Below are 18,572 nucleotides of genomic sequence, written 5' to 3'. Positions count from 1 at the left end.
ACGGTCGGACCTCTCCCCCCTCTCATCACACCCGTTCCTTACGGTCGGACCTCTCCCCCCTCTCATCACACCCGTTCCTTACGGTCGGACCTCTCCCCCCTCTCATCACACCCGTTCCTTACGGTCGGACCTCTCCCTCTCATCACACCCGTTCCTTATGGTCGGACCTCACCCCCTTCCCTTACGGTCGGACCTCTCCCCCCTCTCATCACACCCGTTCCTTATGGTCGGACCTCTCCCCCCCTCTCATCACACTCGTTCCTTACGGTCGGACCTCTCCCCCCTCTTTATCTGCATAAGTGGCTTCCCAGCTCTGATTAAACCCACTTACATCGCCCTAATAACTTCACAATCACCTTTCAGAGGAAACTCCTTGTTCTATACAGTCATTTATTCTGGAAGATACTTCCCCGGCCCTTGCAGATAGTCTTCATGTACTTATGTTCTATTCCTTCCTCTATGGCAGGTATTTCACTACGGGATAAGGGTGTGTGTAAATCTGTCTGGACCTTTTAAGACAGACCCCGACATCATAGCTCAGTGATCCTTATAGCCTCTAACCATACCCAGCAGTCAGCCGTGGTCCGAGGACTCCGCGCAGGTGATGTGCTGGATTCCCTGCACTCCCAGAAGACATGCAAGTCACAGTGTTGTAAGTTTTTATATCCCATGAAGACGGGGCCTTCAGTCCATCAACGGACAAACTTGATTCTCACAAAACTGGTTTCTCACTTTTTATTGTCAAAAACAATTAAAAAAAAAAAAAAAAATTACCCAGAAATTACAAGTAACAGTTAGATATTCCAATTATACAAAAACATGAGCGCTACATATGCCGAGGGAGGAGGGGGCCCCGTTGTGTGGGGGAGGGGGCCCCAATACCAGCTCTTATAGAGTTTCGTCACATCTGCACAGAGGACAGCTAGTAATACATTATTCTATAGTAAATGAGATCAGTCTGGTCAACTAGCAGAAATCAGATGGAGCCCAGTACGCTGTAGAGAGACAAAGCCTTCACCAATCCTGTACCAGACACAGCTCGGCCCAGAAACTGACTCGTTTCCCCTTCTCTGCACAAATCTGTCATTTCCCCCGAAAGCTGGAATATTAGACCCATCTCTGGAGAATCACAAACTCATTTCCACACGTAGAACACCGAACACCTGATCCTCTAATGCAAAGATCGCTGCTGTCATTTCTGATGTATTACATAATAGGAACTGCCCCCTATGGATAGGACTAGCCACTTGCTTGGGATTCAAAGCCTCATGGATTCAGTAGTCCATAAGTCACACAGTAATGGGCAAACTAATTGCATATAGCTGAAACTTTCCTATCGACATTGCAGAGGGACCAGTTTAATTAGAAACCCCCAACCTCTAAATGCACAAGCTGTGTTTATAGACAACTACGCACAACCTCAATCCCGGTTCCACCTATAAAATTACAGAGCATCTTAAGTTTTATTACAAATGCGATGTTACAAGACCGATACAGAAAATTGTTTTATTTACCAATGGCAAATAAAAAAAAAAAAAAAAGTTGACAAGACAATAAGCCTTGTACATAAACCCTTTCACTATCAGGGCTACAAATTTATTGCAGACCTCTGTGGAAACAATACTACTCATTAGTCATCACTGCAACAGTGGGCAGTGAGGGACAGGTAACAACTTGTGTTGTGCTAAAGGGCTTCTACATTACAGCGTGAGCATCATCCTCTAAGACCGTTCTACCGGGGAAGTTACACAGCTGACTACAGAAACGTAGCAGTCTTACAATCCAATAGGCTGCACGCAATCTCTTGGGGTGTTGTGAGGTGGGGTAGTTGTCACTGCATGCGAGAGACTGAGTGTGCACCCAGCAGATAACAGAAGTCTGTTCACTTGTTGGCAAGATGCCGATACACAACTTTAAACCAATGGGCCGGGGACTGCAATTAATAGTGTAAAAATCTGAAACTGTTAATGAAGCCTAGGGATACAAAGGAAGCAGATTCCCTGGGCACAGACTGGCTTACAGTGGAATGTCAGAGTTAGTCTGGTGCAATGAGAAATCTGCTAACAGTGAAGTTACATAGAATATTTATATATAATCAAGAAAAAATGTTGACTTAAATACTGATAGCAAGATGACTTTCTTATAAAATCTCTTAACTCATTACATAATAAATGGAAAAGACAAAGGCCGGTAAGAACACTCTAAAGATTAATAAACATCACTTCAAGGAATTTCTGTGACGGTAGTTGCCGCGCGGCTCTCCCGATACGCTGCGCCCCGTCGGGATGCTGTGTGTTGTGGGGTTACGGCGGCTCTACCCGTTAGATAAGGCGGCACGTAGTTTTCTTCTTGCCACGTCTGGCTTGCAGGGCGGCCCGTGTGGCCAGCTCAAACACTTCCCTGACGCCGTCCTTGGTCTTTGCAGAGCATTCCATGTAACCATACGCAGAAATCCGGTTGGCCATATCGCGTCCTTCCTCCGGCTTTACTGGCTCCTGTAACAAGGGGATCGAGAGAAGACCAGTGAGAGAAAGTATAAAAATTATAATTCTATGACATTACCGCTAGCAGTAATATGTAGGATAATGTGACACGACAGACTGTATGATTCAGTATCTGTGTATACCCAGTACCCCAACGCTCAGAGTCTGTCCCTAGTGACCTTTGTGCCGACAGCTGTGAGAACTGTGAATGATGAAAGCACACGAGCTGGGGGGGAAGGGGGGCCCAACAATGCAGTAACTTTGAACCATCCAATCTCTTGCTTGGACACCTGTATTGGGAAAATATTAAAGCACATTAATCCACAGACCTGTTTCATCTTGGTGAGCTCCCGGCGTGTGTGCTCATCGTTGCGCAGATCCTTCTTGTTTCCAACCAGGATAATGGGCACATTAGGACAGAAATGTTTTACTTCAGGGGTCCACTTCTCGGGGATGTTTTCTAGGAAGACGACCGCATGTTATAATGACAGCAGGGGGCTATATACAGGGGGCTATATACAGGGGGCTATATACAGGGGGCTATATACAGGGGGCTATATACAGGGGGCAATATACAGAGCAGACGGCAGTAATCACACGTCTGCTTTGTCACTACCTCTCAGGAAACATGGAACCTAATGAACACTCAGTACTGATAATAACGTGGTATCTGCACAGGAACTAAGAGGGTGAAGTAGAGGAAAGTATTGAAAATTCACCACTTTAAAAATCACAACTGAATATAAAATTGAACCAAGTTTTGTTACCCCAATAAGTCTTTAGTAAAGTCAGAACTCACCTAAACTGTCTGGGCTATCGATGGAGAAACACATCAATATAACATCTGTGTCTGGATAGGACAGAGGCCGCAACCTGTCGTAATCTTCCTGACCGGCTGTGTCCCACAGCGCTAGCTCCACCTGGTTACAGCAAGAGGAGAATGTTGTACAATCACCCGATACATAGAGAGAGGGGACCCCAGCCATGGCCACCAGCCTACCTGCTTCCCGTCCACCTCAATGTCTGCAACATAGTTCTCAAACACCGTTGGTACATAGACTTCAGGGAACTGGTCTTTACTAAACACAATCAGGAGACAGGTTTTTCCACAGGCTCCATCTCCAACGATGACAAGTTTCTTGCGAATGGCTGCCATTACTACAAAGGAAGAGACTAGTTCAATAAAGACAGATCAGATCTAAATTCATGTCACAAACACAATCAATGCAAATAAAAAGCTGGGTCTATGGCAGAGGCGATTTAGGGCAAATGGCAGGCCGTTCCCTTGCACCCTACAACTGACGCAATCTCTGCACCAACCCCGCTCCGGGATGGCTGTGCCCCCGATCAGAATGATTCTATACTGAAGCACTGTCACTGACTGCACCAACATCTCTTGGACGGCTATGTACACGGGCAGCACATTACTTTCCTAGTGATTAAACAGGTGTTAACGCTTCTAATACCAGTCAAACCAATTGTTGCTACAGGGAAAAATCATGTGTTGCCCATGTTAGATCTTCCACCAAGCTGTGTCCGTCATTAGGCTGGCACATACGTTGTAGTCTGCCCACACTAATCATTGCCAATTCTTATTATGGCTCTTTAAAAAAGAAAATGTAGGAAAGAGCCTGGTGTGCGGACAGGTTTGTATCTAGATAATGTTTTCACACAGAAAAATACAACTAGCAGAATATGAAATACACACACACACACACACGTGTGAGCCGAGCAGGGCTTGATGATACCAGGGCACTAGACTCAGGTTCATTGCATGATGGGGCAACTTATGAGGAGAAGTAGTGACCACCTGCCAATATACACACACACACACACACAGGAATCCCACTAAAGGACACAGCCGTCAGCCTACTAACCACATTCCGCAAAGCAAGTGACTGAGAACAGAGTAAGAAGTCCTGCAGCAGAGCGGCTCTGTACGTCCATTGTCTCAAGTTCTGTCAACTTTTGGCCTGGACCATTTTCCCTATATACTTTGTGAATGTAGAAGTGTTCTGTGGCCATATACAACACTTCTCCATATCAAAAGGACATGAGTAAATATTATGACAGGAGACCTCAATTTAATCTCAGGAGAACAACCCGGTGCTATTCACTGGGTTTTAGGATACAGGGAAGATCTATAGGTAAAGTACTCGAGACATTGCCCCTCAGATCATATCACATATACACAATAAGCTCCTGAGGGAGACTTCGTATCCATTATAAACTAACTTGTATTTCAGATTTAATAGGCATGAAATAGAGTAGCAGCCAACAAGCAGAACTCCTTAACCTCACGCAGGGAATCGTTTTAGACTAAACTTGGATAAAATTACAGCAATCAGGTCATTCAGCACTACCAGAAAGGGTACATGAAAGCACTGTTACTCAAATGGATCATTAATATAACATTTAATGTAAAACATTGAAAAACAGCAGTATCAGGGAGGACTCAGAGCTGCACGAGTCAACGAAGCTCTATATAGTCTATATACTTCCCAATTGTAAAGCTCTACGGAATCTGCTGGTGCTATATAAATAACTGTTGATGATGATGATATACTTACAGGCTTGCCTATGTTGATACAACTTGGATAGAGGGGAGGGGGGTTGGTTTTTGAGACCCTGCCAGTAAGAACTAATGTATTTGCAGCATATTAAATTTCCAACAGCACAGAGCTGGGTGCATCTAATGGTCTAACCATCAAACAAACTGATAGCTTCCAAGTGTCACACACCTTGTGGTGAACAGAGAGTGGCATCCAGTAGCCATAAAGGACACTGTCCAGACTTTTAAGAGCCGTAGCTGGTGGTGAGGAAAGTGTGAGGCTACCGTAAGATAGACATTATCAGCCGCCAATAATACAGCAGCCATCGGCAGCAGCGCGGTGCTGCTGGGACGAGAGGCACAGCAAAGTGGAGACATGAAAGACGAACCATAACTGTCCTTCAACATTTATCCCCGAGGGACACTTTTTTCCAGTGTTCACAGAACTTGTGTCCGCTGTCGCCACCAAGGATGCCGCAGAGATCAACGAGGAACGGAGATGGCACCAGCACTGACAGGTGAACTCTGTAGGTCCAGCAGCTGAACTCAGGTGGTATCTAGTAGCTCTACAAAGCCACCATCTCCTTGGTGTGATGACTGCACCTCCATGTAACCTTCCACAGCCTCACACCTGAACAGTTTTATATAAGAGGCCGGACAGAGGTGACCCAACGTGCAGCCATACATATGGTTTTGTTTTGCAAGATTCCATAATAATGATGCAGATTGGAAGCAGGATCATAAATAGGCTGTGTAGAATGAAATGTTACTAACTGTCTTGTTTTGGGAGGGTATTTGTTATGGACTACTCTCCAGTGACACAGGCAAGTCCCAAGAAAGTGAATTCCACGTTACCCAAGGAGACGTACATCAGATCTGCATATAAAAGTTCAGGCAGCTATTTACAGATTTAACCAGATCTTACATTTTCCTCAACTATTTTGCAGAGAAAAACTATGGGCCCAGTTTATCCTGTGTGTACTGCAGCCAGGTCATATTGTGATTGTATCAGTGGATAAGCAGCATATAGGGAAATAACGACTCAACCTCTCTACTCCCTGGTGACCAAACACTGGAACGCTGCTCTGCAGTCCTGGACCAGTCCCAGCATACAGGGGCAGGAGGTCACATAGTGCTGGGATTGCTTCTCTGCAGCAAGAACTCAGAGATCACAATACAAGGCTCTAGCTTCAGGTGGAACGTCCCACTGATGGGCACAGTGGAGATACCTGGAATCTCCACTCTTCTCTGGACCAGGCTGATCAGCTGACGAGTGTTAGAGCACAATACATACTGACAATGATGGCACTTAGTACAGAGCCGTACTGATAAAGGAACGGATGTTCATTTCCTGCATGAAAAGGGCGAAGTTTACCACCAGGACCGCAGCATATTTACAAAAGGGAACTAAATTAGCAAAATGATGGATTTGATTCCACTGTTTTTAGGTGATCAGGTCAAATGTAAGCAGAAAAACCTCCAAGTGTTAAGGCATTTACACACCGACAATGGAAAAATACAAATCACTGTGCTGCAAGTAAGAGCAAGAAGAAACAGGCAGGTGGATAAGTCTCATCCACAACATACAAACATGACAGCAGTGTACATGGCAGACCCCTTGCAGGCGCACTATCACTTCCTCATTCCTGACAGTTTCTGTATTTTCATCTTACAGGCTCCACTGTTTATCAATGTGTCCCCCAGACAGACTTTGCGCTGGTAACACCAGACCTCCAGATTACAAACACGTATTGTTGTGAATGAATAATCTGCTCAGTGACCAATGCCCCATAGAAGGCGGCACACCCAGGCAGGCTTCCTGGACACGTATGTAAGATGTGTGTGCAAGTATCTCCTGTAACAGGAGGAGCACAAGTTATGGACAGGCCGGCTAGAAGCTGTTTGACCACAACGGTGACAGGATTAGGACATCATTCAAAGCTGCCAGGGATTTATCACCGAGTTAAGCTACTGAAAATCATGTGCTCAGGGGTCTGACAGCATGTATCCCACAGATCCATGACCATTCCCCATAGGAGAGAGGCGATTGCCATTTAGATACAAGAGTTCTGTCCAGACAACACATTTACTGAATCCACAATGGTGCGCTGTTCATCTGCCAGCAGTGACAGTCACCTATAGAGGTAATATTTTGCCAGATGCTATAAAGAGATCCTCGGTCTGGAGTGGGTTAATGATAAACAATGAAAGAACAGTTGGCACTAGATATCCCCAGAGCGGCACACAGGAACTGCCCAGCCCTTTACAACAGAAAGCAGGCGGATGGCCCTGCAGCCACGACACAACGCTGCTTCCTGCGTCTGTATTTTGCAGTTGACTTCCCCTTGCAGATTACACCGAGTCTTACAGAGGCACAGCCTGAACTCCGCACACTGTGTCATGCATTAAGCCATCGCTGACAAACCACACAGATTGTTGGAAGATTATTCTGTAGTCTCGGAGCAGATTTACAAGTAGGGCAGTGTGATGAACAGAAGGTAAAGACATGAAGTGTCCTTCCACACGGTTGTACAATGCTCCCTCTAACACCACAGGCTAATTATAGTGAGGATGACATAATGGAATACATAGTGTACTCTGACTAGGTGCCCTGTACATCCAGAGGACAACCAGCAATTCACTGCACCTCTATAGAAGAAACATTGTTTACACAAGAGAACCACAACTTTCAAGTCACTAAACTCATCAAGGACAAAAACCTAAATATGAAAAACCACTACATATATTTTGTTAATCATTACAAATCAAAAGGGACTAATCACAAGCCGCCTTTCCTGAGTGATAAACTCCTTGCAGACCAGAGATTGCAGGATGCTGCTGAGGACGTTACCACAAATAAGCCCAATACTAAGATGTCACCGCTGAAACCCCATATGTAATACAGGCCCACGCGTGCTGTTCTGTGGCCCCACACCACATCCAGACACCCCAATAACACAGAAGAAGTGGGAGCTGTGCCGGATACGGTCTCCTCACCTATCTGCTGTTATTGCATTTTCAGGGGCATCACAAACTAGACGGTTTCTTCTTGGCACATTCCCATCATCGAGTTCTAGGATTTTATAAGCTGGCACGACCCACGTCTCAAGCATTAACGTGTGCTACTTGTACAATAAATGTATTGTTAAGACAGACACATTTTTGTCATGCATTTTAAACAAATGTTTCCTAATGTGTACATTCCTTGTCATGTATTTTCCCAGTGCACACGTGTAAACAGGTCATGAAAGGCTTCAAACCGCAGCACATGGACAAAACGTTCGTCAATCCCAATACGCCGGTCATGAAAACTTTATAGTTATGGATGAGGATTGGTGACAAAATTAACCCTAGGCTACAGCCTCATGGATAACAGTGTAGTGCGTATGCCTCCTTTATGAAGAGGTGATGAGCCTCTGACCTACCAAAATTGTATAACCTGGCAGTATATGCTGCATGGAAAGCTTTGCATTCTGATAGATTTGTAAAACGCTGCATATAACATACCACAGGCATAGCAGCCATAACCCTCCCCATAGTCACGTCTTTATAACCCAGGCTGCATGGAACATGGATAAGCCATTACAAGCACTGTGTAAGGAGCAGCTTACCTTGTGCATCACCTATTCCACAACATGACGTGTTTATAGTCCCAGCAATCAGTCTTTCCAAGTGCACAAGTGGCAGAACAACATAAACTGCAGATGACAATCTATAGATGTTCATGCACGGTGGCTAAGTGGTTAGCACTTCTGCCTCACAGCACTGGGGTCATGAGTTCAATTCCCGACCATGGCCTTATCTGTGTGGAGTTTGTATGTTCTCCCCGTGTTTGCGTGGGGGGAGAACATACACTCCAAAAACATACTGGTAGGTTAATTGGCTGCTAAAAAATTGACCCTGGTCTGTGTGTGTGTGTGTGTGTTAGGGAATTTAGACTGTAAGCCCCAATGGGGCAGGAACTGATGCGAGTTCTCTGTACAGCGCTGTAGAATTAGTGGTGCTATATAAATAAATAGATGATAGCAACAAGGAACAACGTGAACACAGATGTATGTCTACCAAGGTTGTTTTAGATCTAATTGGATGCAAATTGCAGTGTGTATGGGCCCAAAACACTGGTCTCAGCATCTGATTGAGAAAACTAGGACAGACAGTAATTTAGGGTTAGTGTTGGTAGGAATTGATGAATTCATCTGACCATCACGCGACTACACTACAGACAATGAACCAAGCACAAACTAAAGGTCTTTGTCTGATCTGGCAACACTCACATACATGGCCAAAAGATTCTGACGCTCAGCGGTTATGCTGTATGAATGTATTGTCCCATACATGTCATGTACCCTGGTATGACCCAACGTGAGAGATCAGGCCGGATACTGAGACCAATCAGGGCACTATTAGCGCGGTCAGATAATATCTGCAAAATGGTCATTAGCCAATCACAGCAATCATCTAATTTTAACTGTGTGCCAAAAGAATTTATTAATGTTATCAAACATAACTATAACAGTAAAAAAGTGAATGAAATCAAAAAGATAATTATACTTAAATCTAATACATGAACCAACAATTTAAAGTAAATAATTCACATTAAAAAATGAATAGTTATAATCGTAAGAAAATAATGTTCCAATATACATAACACAAAATAAAGATATGCTCCTAGGAAAGACTTTCACCAAGTCCCACAATGAAACGATGTTGGAGCCGATCATGTGATCTCAGTGTATTACTACCGAGCTGTGGATAAAGACAGGGTCAGAGTCTTTAAGTACCCTGGAGGGCAGCACTGACGGACACCAACAAGGATCCCTGGTTAGCGAGAGGAAAGATCTCGGCACAACATAGGTCTCTATATAAACGTGCCGGTAGTCATGTAATCTATTATAGCAGCTGTCTTGACATTTCTATAGCGACTGGTTCATCTGTGATGTCTCCAACTTCCAGTCTCTCCTCATTCCAACAGTACCAAACCGCTGCACAGAAGCACCAGTCTCCAACGCTGCTTTATTACTGGCAGCTGGTAATATTTCTTACAGTAGTCACACACTTTCCCCACCACCTGCAGCTACAACTGTTATACCGCTACCTTAAGTATCACGTGTTCCCCACACCTTAGATTGTAAGCTGATCAGGGCACAGTCCCCATGATCCCCTTCATGTACAGCACTATAACACGTTGGCGCTTTATAAGGATAATAAATAAAAGCATAGTTTGACTTCTCCAGCTAGATATTCACCTGTGTGCTTAGGAGCAGACTGACACCACTGACTATATACACGGCTCCACAATAATTCCCTATGGGGCTGCAGAGTTTCTACCTTGCTATAATCTTTTTAGATCCACAAGAACTGCCTAGCTCCAAATCACAGAGTGCATGACATCTTACTACATTCTGCCATTGCTGAGTGTGCAGGGGTGAGGGGACCTCGGATTACTGTCTGCACATAGTCTAAACAAACGTGCATCAAACTTGTCATTTCTACCAAGACAGCTTAAACATTCCATTTCTGGTTTTAAATCCGTCCTCTCCCGCAGACTGATACACCAAGACTGGCCGCCTTCTGCGAGAACTCAACATGCCTTCCAGTGGTTTCAAAAGAAAGAGGACCCTGGCACAGGAGCTTTGAACTGGGTGATTAATAAAAAAACAGATCAGATCATGATGATTACCTTCTCAATAAAGGACTTCCCACCCCCTTTATTACCCCAACACCAGCACTTTGGTAGAGGTCCCGCTGCTGAGACACCTGCATGACACCTCCCTTTAAAAGAAACAAGAACCAGTTACCGGGGGTCCAGGGCTGGAGCCGTACTTAAGTTTCAAGTGGGAAGAGTACGGATTGGGGAACTTGATTAGTAAGGTGCAATATTTACTGCCCAGTATAGTTACTGCCAGCACCATCAGCACCAACCAGGAGCTCTTCTCGGGTAATAAGGGTGGTGGTTACTGAATAGGATGCCCGACACATGGAACAATCTCTACTAACTCCAAACTTTTTAAGCCTAAGCTGAAAAGCCAGAGACCTTAATGTAGGACATTCTGCCTTTCTGTCTTATTCTACTTTAATAAGAAGTTATTGTAATAATAATAAAAAAAAAAGGCTGGGACCTTTACCAAGTAGGTAGACATGGAAGGTACAAACCTAAGCATGCGTCATACTAAAAGATGGACAGAGAATCAGCAGACATTGTGTGGACTACTAGATGGCAGCGACTATTCATGAAGTCTGACATAAGCAGCCTTGGTTACCAGTGCATTGTAAAGGTACATTTCTCTAAATATTCATCCCACAATAGGACTACCACTATTGCCTGTAGCAGACAGGTTTACTTTAAAGGGTTATTTATTTGGTTGTGACCCCCGTTGATGGCTGACCGGCATTCAGCTATTGGCTCACTTGGTCTTCACTAAACATCAGCCCCAATCAAGGAAGTCAGATTTCTAACCAGAGACGGAAACGGACCAATGTCAACATTCATAAGAATCATTTAGAGCAGGGTTGTCCAACCCGCGGCCCAGCACGCCTGTAAATGTGGCCCAGAAGGAGTATTGGTTGTGGCAAGGGGGCAGCACTGTTAATGGAAAAAAAAATCCTGCAAAAAAAAGAAAAGAAAATACTTACCTTGCGGTCACGTCAGCTGGTACTCCGGCTCCCTCCCTTGTCTCCTCCTCCGTGCGGTGCTCGCAGTGAATGTCGGGCGTGATGTCATCACGCCCAACATCCATTGCGGAGCGCAGCACAGAGGAGTCACCCGCGCGAGAAGAACAATCAGCAGCACAGAATTGGAGAAAAGAAGAGAAGAGGACAGGAGAACAAGCCGATTAAAAGGTAAGTTAAGGGGGATTTTTTTTATTATTTCAAGGGACGCTGACCAGTGAATAAAAGTCACCTGGTCCTGGAGCATCATGGATCTTATCTCCCTGCTACATACTTCTATTTGTAATACTAATGGGGCATTATATACTATTCTCTTTGGCCCATTATAAGTTGTTATCCCTTAACTAACATAGTGGTGTAATTAGCAAAACAGGTCACAATTTGGGGTCACAGTGATGTATATGTCAGGTACCGCAGGCCTGGTCAGGGCACCCTGATATACAATGCCTAGCTTAAATGCACTTTATTGATATTGCATCGAAACAATACAAAAAGTGATTATAGTATAATAACTAGAGTGGATTTTTTTAACAGAGCGATTGAAAGGTAAGTATAGGGGGATTTGAAAAAAAAGTGATTATATATATATATATATATATATATATCTATATATATATATATATCTACTATATAAATGCCTAGTGGCGTGTGGAAAACAAAAAACAAAGCTGCAGCGCCACCTGCTGGCCAGAGTTATACACTGACCTATATATTTCTTGAAGGAGAAGTGACAGTTGGGAGTGGTTGGTGATTGCCGGGGGTGACAGTGGGGAGTTTTTAACACCTTAAGTAGCTTGATGTGACTAGAATGCATGAGTATCATGCACGGGTTACCTGACCTACTAAATTCTTAGTGTGTGTGGAAAAAAAACCTCAAAAAGGGCTGAAATTTGGTATACTGACATTATTGACGAGTTGAGGGGTCAAACTCATTTTTGTGAGGTAATTTTACCTCATGAACACACATGTGTACAGTGGCGGATCCAGGTGGGTGCGATCGGGGCAATCAGAGCAGCGGGGCAGCACACTGTCCCTGCCGAGCGGACCTGCACATACTGTGCAGCCCCCGGCAGCCTCAGAAGTCTGAAAGGGGGCGGGGCCTAAATCGCCCCGCCCTAACATCCCCCCCGGGGAACAAACATCTTCTAGAATGCATGAGTATCATGCACGAGTTAACTTGTACATATACATATATATATATATATATATATATAAAAAACTTTTTTTCTCATATATATATATATATATATATATATATATATATATGTTAACTATGTTTTCTATGTTTTTTTGGTTGATCAGCTATCCTTATTGTTAGTGTATCTTATGTGCGGCCCAAACTAACTCGTCGTCTTCCGAATGTGGCCCAGGGAAGGTTGGACACCCCTGATTTAGAGAAATAGCCAAATAGGAACAAGCTCACAAAATATCTGACAACTAAAGGACGCAGATAAAAATATATTTGCGTTAAAGAGCTCATCTTCTACCAGGCACTTCCTATCAGTTTAGTACTTCGCGAAGTTTTGTTTTTTCTTCAATTTTTCAGACTATATTTCTGCTACAAATACTATAGTTGCAGCTTGTTTTGGTTGAGCAGTATATAACTTGTGACCAGCAAATCCCTTATCTTCAAAATCACTATGCAGTCAGTGTCCTAACATAGCCATTCACCGCGATAACCTTCAGGACATAATCCCATCACTGACCAACAACGCTGCACTGAGCTTTGTGGTGCAAACTACAGTCAATGTGGAAGAAAAACCAGACGCCAAGAGTGGACAAAATTTCAAGAGCCAGCATGGGGAGAGGACCACTGATTTGCCCCCCCCCCCCCCCCACCCCACTAGTAACACACCCAACAAATATATTATACTCCACAGTCCAACACAAAACTATAATTTGTAAACAAATACAAACAGAAAGAAGATATCTATATAGAGCGGAACATTTTTCAGTAGCCATAAAGTTTACCAACTATTCCAAACCCATGGACAATGTGAGCACCAACATACTAGTCGTCCACTATTGCTTAGGCCTCTAAACATAGAAAGCCAGAGAACTTGTATGTAAACAACGATGCAGGATTCAGGGTCTAGGGCAGGCTTGGCTAACTTGTGGCACTCCAGGGGGTAAACGTATCAAGCTGAGAGTTTTTCGACGGGTTTGAAAGAACAGATTATAGCTAGCATTTATTTAGTACATTCTACAAAATGATATCTAGGGCTAGATTTACTAAGCTGCGGGTTTGAAAAAGTGGGGATGTTGCCTATAGCAACCAATCAGATTCTAGCTATCATTTTGTAGAAGGTACGAAATAAATGAAAGCTAGAATCTGATTGGTTGCTATAGGCAACATCTCCACTTTTCAAACCCAGCGGAAAACTCTCACCTTGATATAATTACCCCCAGGTGTTGTGAAACTACAAGTCCCAGCATACTTACCAGCAATAAGCTGCTATATATTAGCAAAGCATGCTGGTGCTTGTAGTTTCACAACACCTGGAGTGCCACAGGTTAGCCAAGCCTGGTCTAGGGAGTCAAACAGACCGATCTGAAATCCTTAGAAGGATAACAGGTTTCACCGCTACCAGGAACCTGCAATTAGCATGCCCTATACTGCAGACTGAGCTTACATGGGGGAGGGGGGGGGGATAGATAATATTTACAGAAGGGGAGGGGGGGGATAGATAGATATATATATATATATATATATATATATATATATATATATACACAGAAGGGGCGGGAGGGGGGGATAGATGATATATATACAGAAGGGGAGGGGGGGGGATAGATGATATATATACAGAAGGGGAGGGGGGGGATAGATGATATATATACAGAAGGGGAGGGGGGGGGGATAGATGATATATATACAGAAGGGGAGGGGGGGGATAGATGATATATATACAGAAGGGGAGGGGGGGGATAGATGATATATATACAGAAGGGGAGGGGGGGGGATAGATGATATATATACAGAAGGGGAGGGGGGGGGGATAGATGATATATATACAGAAGGGGAGGGGGGGGATAGATGATATATATACAGAAGGGGAGGGGGGGGATAGATGATATATATACAGAAGGGGAGGGGGGGGATAGATGATATATATACAGAAGGGGAGGGGGGGATAGATGACATATATACAGAAGGGGAGGGGGGGATAGATGACATATATACAGAAGGGGAGGGGGGGGATAGATGATATATACAGAAGGGGAGGGGGGGATAGATGACATATATACAGAAGGAGAGGGGGGGATAGATGACATATACAGAAGGGGAGGGGGGGGGGATAGATGATATATATATATACACAGAAGGGGAGGGGGGGATAGATGATATATATATATACAGAAGGGGAGGGGGGGATAGATGATATATATACAGAAGGGGAGGGGGGGATAGATGATATATATACAGAAGGGGAGGGGGGGGATAGATGATATATATACAGAAGGGGAGGGGGGGATAGATGATATATATACAGAAGGGGAGGGGGGGATAGATGATATATATATACAGAAGGGGAGGGGGGATAGATGATATATATACAGAAGGGGAGGGGGGATAGATGATATATACAGAAGGGGAGGGGGGGATAGATATATACAGAAGGGGAGGGGGGATAGATGATATATATACAGAAGGGGAGGGGGGGATAGATGATATATATACAGAAGGGGAGGGGGGGATAGATGATATATACAGAAGGGGAGGGGGGGATAGATGACATATATACAGAAGGGGAGGGGGGGATAGATGACATATATACAGAAGGAGAGGGGGGGGATAGATGACATATACAGAAGGGGAGGGGGGGGGATAGATGATATATATATATATATACACAGAAGGGGAGGGGGGGGATAGATGATATTTATATATATACAGAAGGGGAGGGGGGGATAGATGATATATATACAGAAGGGGAGGGGGGGATAGATGATATATATACACAGAAGGGGAGGGGGGGGATAGATGATATATATATACAGAAGGGGAGGGGGGATAGATGATATATATACAGAAGGGGAGGGGGGGATAGATGATATATATATACAGAAGGGGAGGGGGGATAGATGATATATATACAGAAGGGGAGGGGGGGATAGATGATATATACAGAAGGGGAGGGGGGGATAGATATATACAGAAGGGGAGGGGGGGATAGATATATACAGAAGGGGAGGGGGGGGATGGATGATATATACAGAAGGGGAGGGGGGGGATGGATGATATATACAGAAGAGGAGGGGGGGATAGATGATATATATACAGAAGGGGAGGGGGGGATAGATGATATATACAGAAGGGGAGGGGGGATAGATGATATATACAGAAGGGGAGGGGGGATAGATGATATATATATACAGAAGGGGAGGGGGGGATAGATGATATATATATACAGAAGGGGAGGGGGGGATAGATGATATATATACAGAAGGGGAGGGGGGGGATAGATGATATATATATATACAGAAGGGGAGGGGGGATAGATGATATATATATACAGAAGGGGAGGGGGGATAGATGATATATATACAGAAGGGGAGGGGGGATAGATGATATATACAGAAGGGGAGGGGGGGATAGATATATACAGAAGGGGAGGGGGGGATAGATGATATATACAGAAGGGGAGGGGGGATAGATGATATATATACAGAAGGGGAGGGGGGATAGATGATATATATATACAGAAGGGGAGGGGGGATAGATGATATATATACACAAAAGGGGAGGGGGGGATAGATGATATATATATACAGAAGGGGAGGGGGGATAGATGATATATATACAGAAGGGGAGGGGGGGATAGATGACATATACAGAAGGGGAGGGGGGGATAGATGACATATACAGAAGGGGAGGGGGGGATAGATGATATATATACAGAAGGGGAGGGGGGGATAGATGACATATACAGAAGGGGAGGGGGGGATAGATGATATATACAGAAGGGGAGGGGGGGATAGATGACATATATACAGAAGGGGAGGGGGGGATAGATGACATATATATATATATATACAGAAGGGGAGGGGGGGATAGATGATATATATATATATACAGAAGGGGAGGGGGGGGATAGATATATATATATATACAGAAGGGGAGGGGGGGATAGATGACATATATATATACAGAAGGGGAGGGGGGGGATAGATGATATATATATATATATACAGAAGGGGAGGGGGGGGGATAGATATATATATATATACAGAAGGGGAGGGGGGGGATAGATGCTATATATACAGAAGGGGAGGGGGGGATAGATGATATATATACAGAAGGGGAGGGGGGGGATAGATGATATATATACAGAAGGGGAGGGGGGGATAGATGATATATATACAGAAGGGGAGGGGGGGATAGATGATATATATACAGAAGGGGAGGGGGGGATAGATGATATATATACAGAAGGGGAGGGGGGATAGATGATATATATACAGAAGGGGAGGGGGGGATAGATGATATATATACAGAAGGGGAGGGGGGATAGATGATATATATATATACAGAAGGGGAGGGGGGATAGATGATATATATACAGAAGGGGAGGGGGGATAGATGATATATACAGAAGGGGAGGGGGGGATAGATGATATATACAGAAGGGGAGGGGGGATAGATGATATATATACAGAAGGGGAGGGGGGATAGATGATATATATACAGAAGGGGAGGGGGGATAGATGATATATATATACAGAAGGGGAGGGGGGATAGATGATATATATACACAAAAGGGGAGGGGGGGATAGATGATATATATATACAGAAGGGGAGGGGGGATAGATGATATATATATACAGAAGGGGAGGGGGGATAGATGATATATATACAGAAGGGGAGGGGGGATAGATGATATATATACAGAAGGGGAGGGGGGATAGATATATACAGAAGGGGAGGGGGGATAGATGATATACAGAAGGGGAGGGGGGATAGATGATATACAGAAGGGGAGGGGGGGATAGATATATATACAGAAGGGGAGGGGGGGATAGATATATATACAGAAGGGGAGGGGAGGGATAGATATATATACAGAAGGGGAGGGGGGGATAGATGATATATACAGAAGGGGAGGGGGGGATAGATGATATATACAGAAGGGGAGGGGGGATAGATGATATATATACAGAAGGGGAGGGGGGATAGATGATATATATATACAGAAGGGGAGGGGGGGATAGATGATATATATACAGAAGGGGAGGGGGGGATAGATAATATATATACAGAAGGGGAGGGGGGGGATAGATGATATATATACAGAAGGGGAGGGGGGGATAGATGATATATACAGAAGGGGAGGGGGGGATAGATGATATATATACAGAAGGGGAGGGGGGATAGATGATATATATACAGAAGGGGAGGGGGGGATAGATGATATATATACAGAAGGGGAGGGGGGGATAGATGATATATACACAGAAGAGGAGGGGGGGATAGATGATATATATACAGAAGGGGAGGGGGATAGATGATATATATAGAGAGGGGAGGGGGGATAGATGATATATATAGAGAAGGGGAGGGGGGATAGATGATATATATAGAGAAGGGGAGGGGGGATAGATGATATATACAGAAGGGGAGGGGGGGATAGATGATATATATACAGAAGGGGAGGGGGGGATAGATGATATATATACAGAAGGGGAGGGGGGGATAGATGATATATATACAGAAGGGGAGGGGGGGATAGATGATATATATACAGAAGGGGAGGGGGGGATAGATGATATATATACAGAAGGGGAGGGGGGATAGATGATATATACACAGAAGGGGAGGGAGGGATAGATGATATATATACAGAAGGGGAGGGGGGATAGATGATATA

The 18,572-nt window shown here is 44.3% G+C and overlaps 1 protein-coding gene across 3 annotated transcripts in view; it reads right to left on the bottom strand.

The window, feature by feature from the left end:
- Positions 1-721: 721 nt before the first annotated feature.
- The window catches only part of RHOA (ras homolog family member A), a 19,866-nt gene continuing 2,015 nt past the window's right edge, over positions 722-18,572 (bottom strand). For all 3 annotated transcript variants that reach the window (XM_075183916.1, XM_075183917.1, XM_075183914.1), the window contains exons 2-5: positions 3,484-3,641; positions 3,283-3,403; positions 2,813-2,943; positions 722-2,495 (exon numbers count right to left, since the gene is read on the bottom strand). In XM_075183916.1, the coding sequence (XP_075040017.1) occupies positions 2,322-2,495; positions 2,813-2,943; positions 3,283-3,403; positions 3,484-3,639 (582 nt within the window). In that variant the 5' untranslated portion in view covers positions 3,640-3,641 and the 3' untranslated portion in view covers positions 722-2,321. The remainder of the gene's footprint in view (positions 2,496-2,812; positions 2,944-3,282; positions 3,404-3,483; positions 3,642-18,572) is intronic.

This window comes from Mixophyes fleayi, chromosome 8, assembly GCF_038048845.1.
Source record: "Mixophyes fleayi isolate aMixFle1 chromosome 8, aMixFle1.hap1, whole genome shotgun sequence".
NCBI lineage: Eukaryota > Metazoa > Chordata > Amphibia > Anura > Limnodynastidae > Mixophyes > Mixophyes fleayi.
This window is presented reverse-complemented; position numbering and strand designations above follow the sequence as displayed.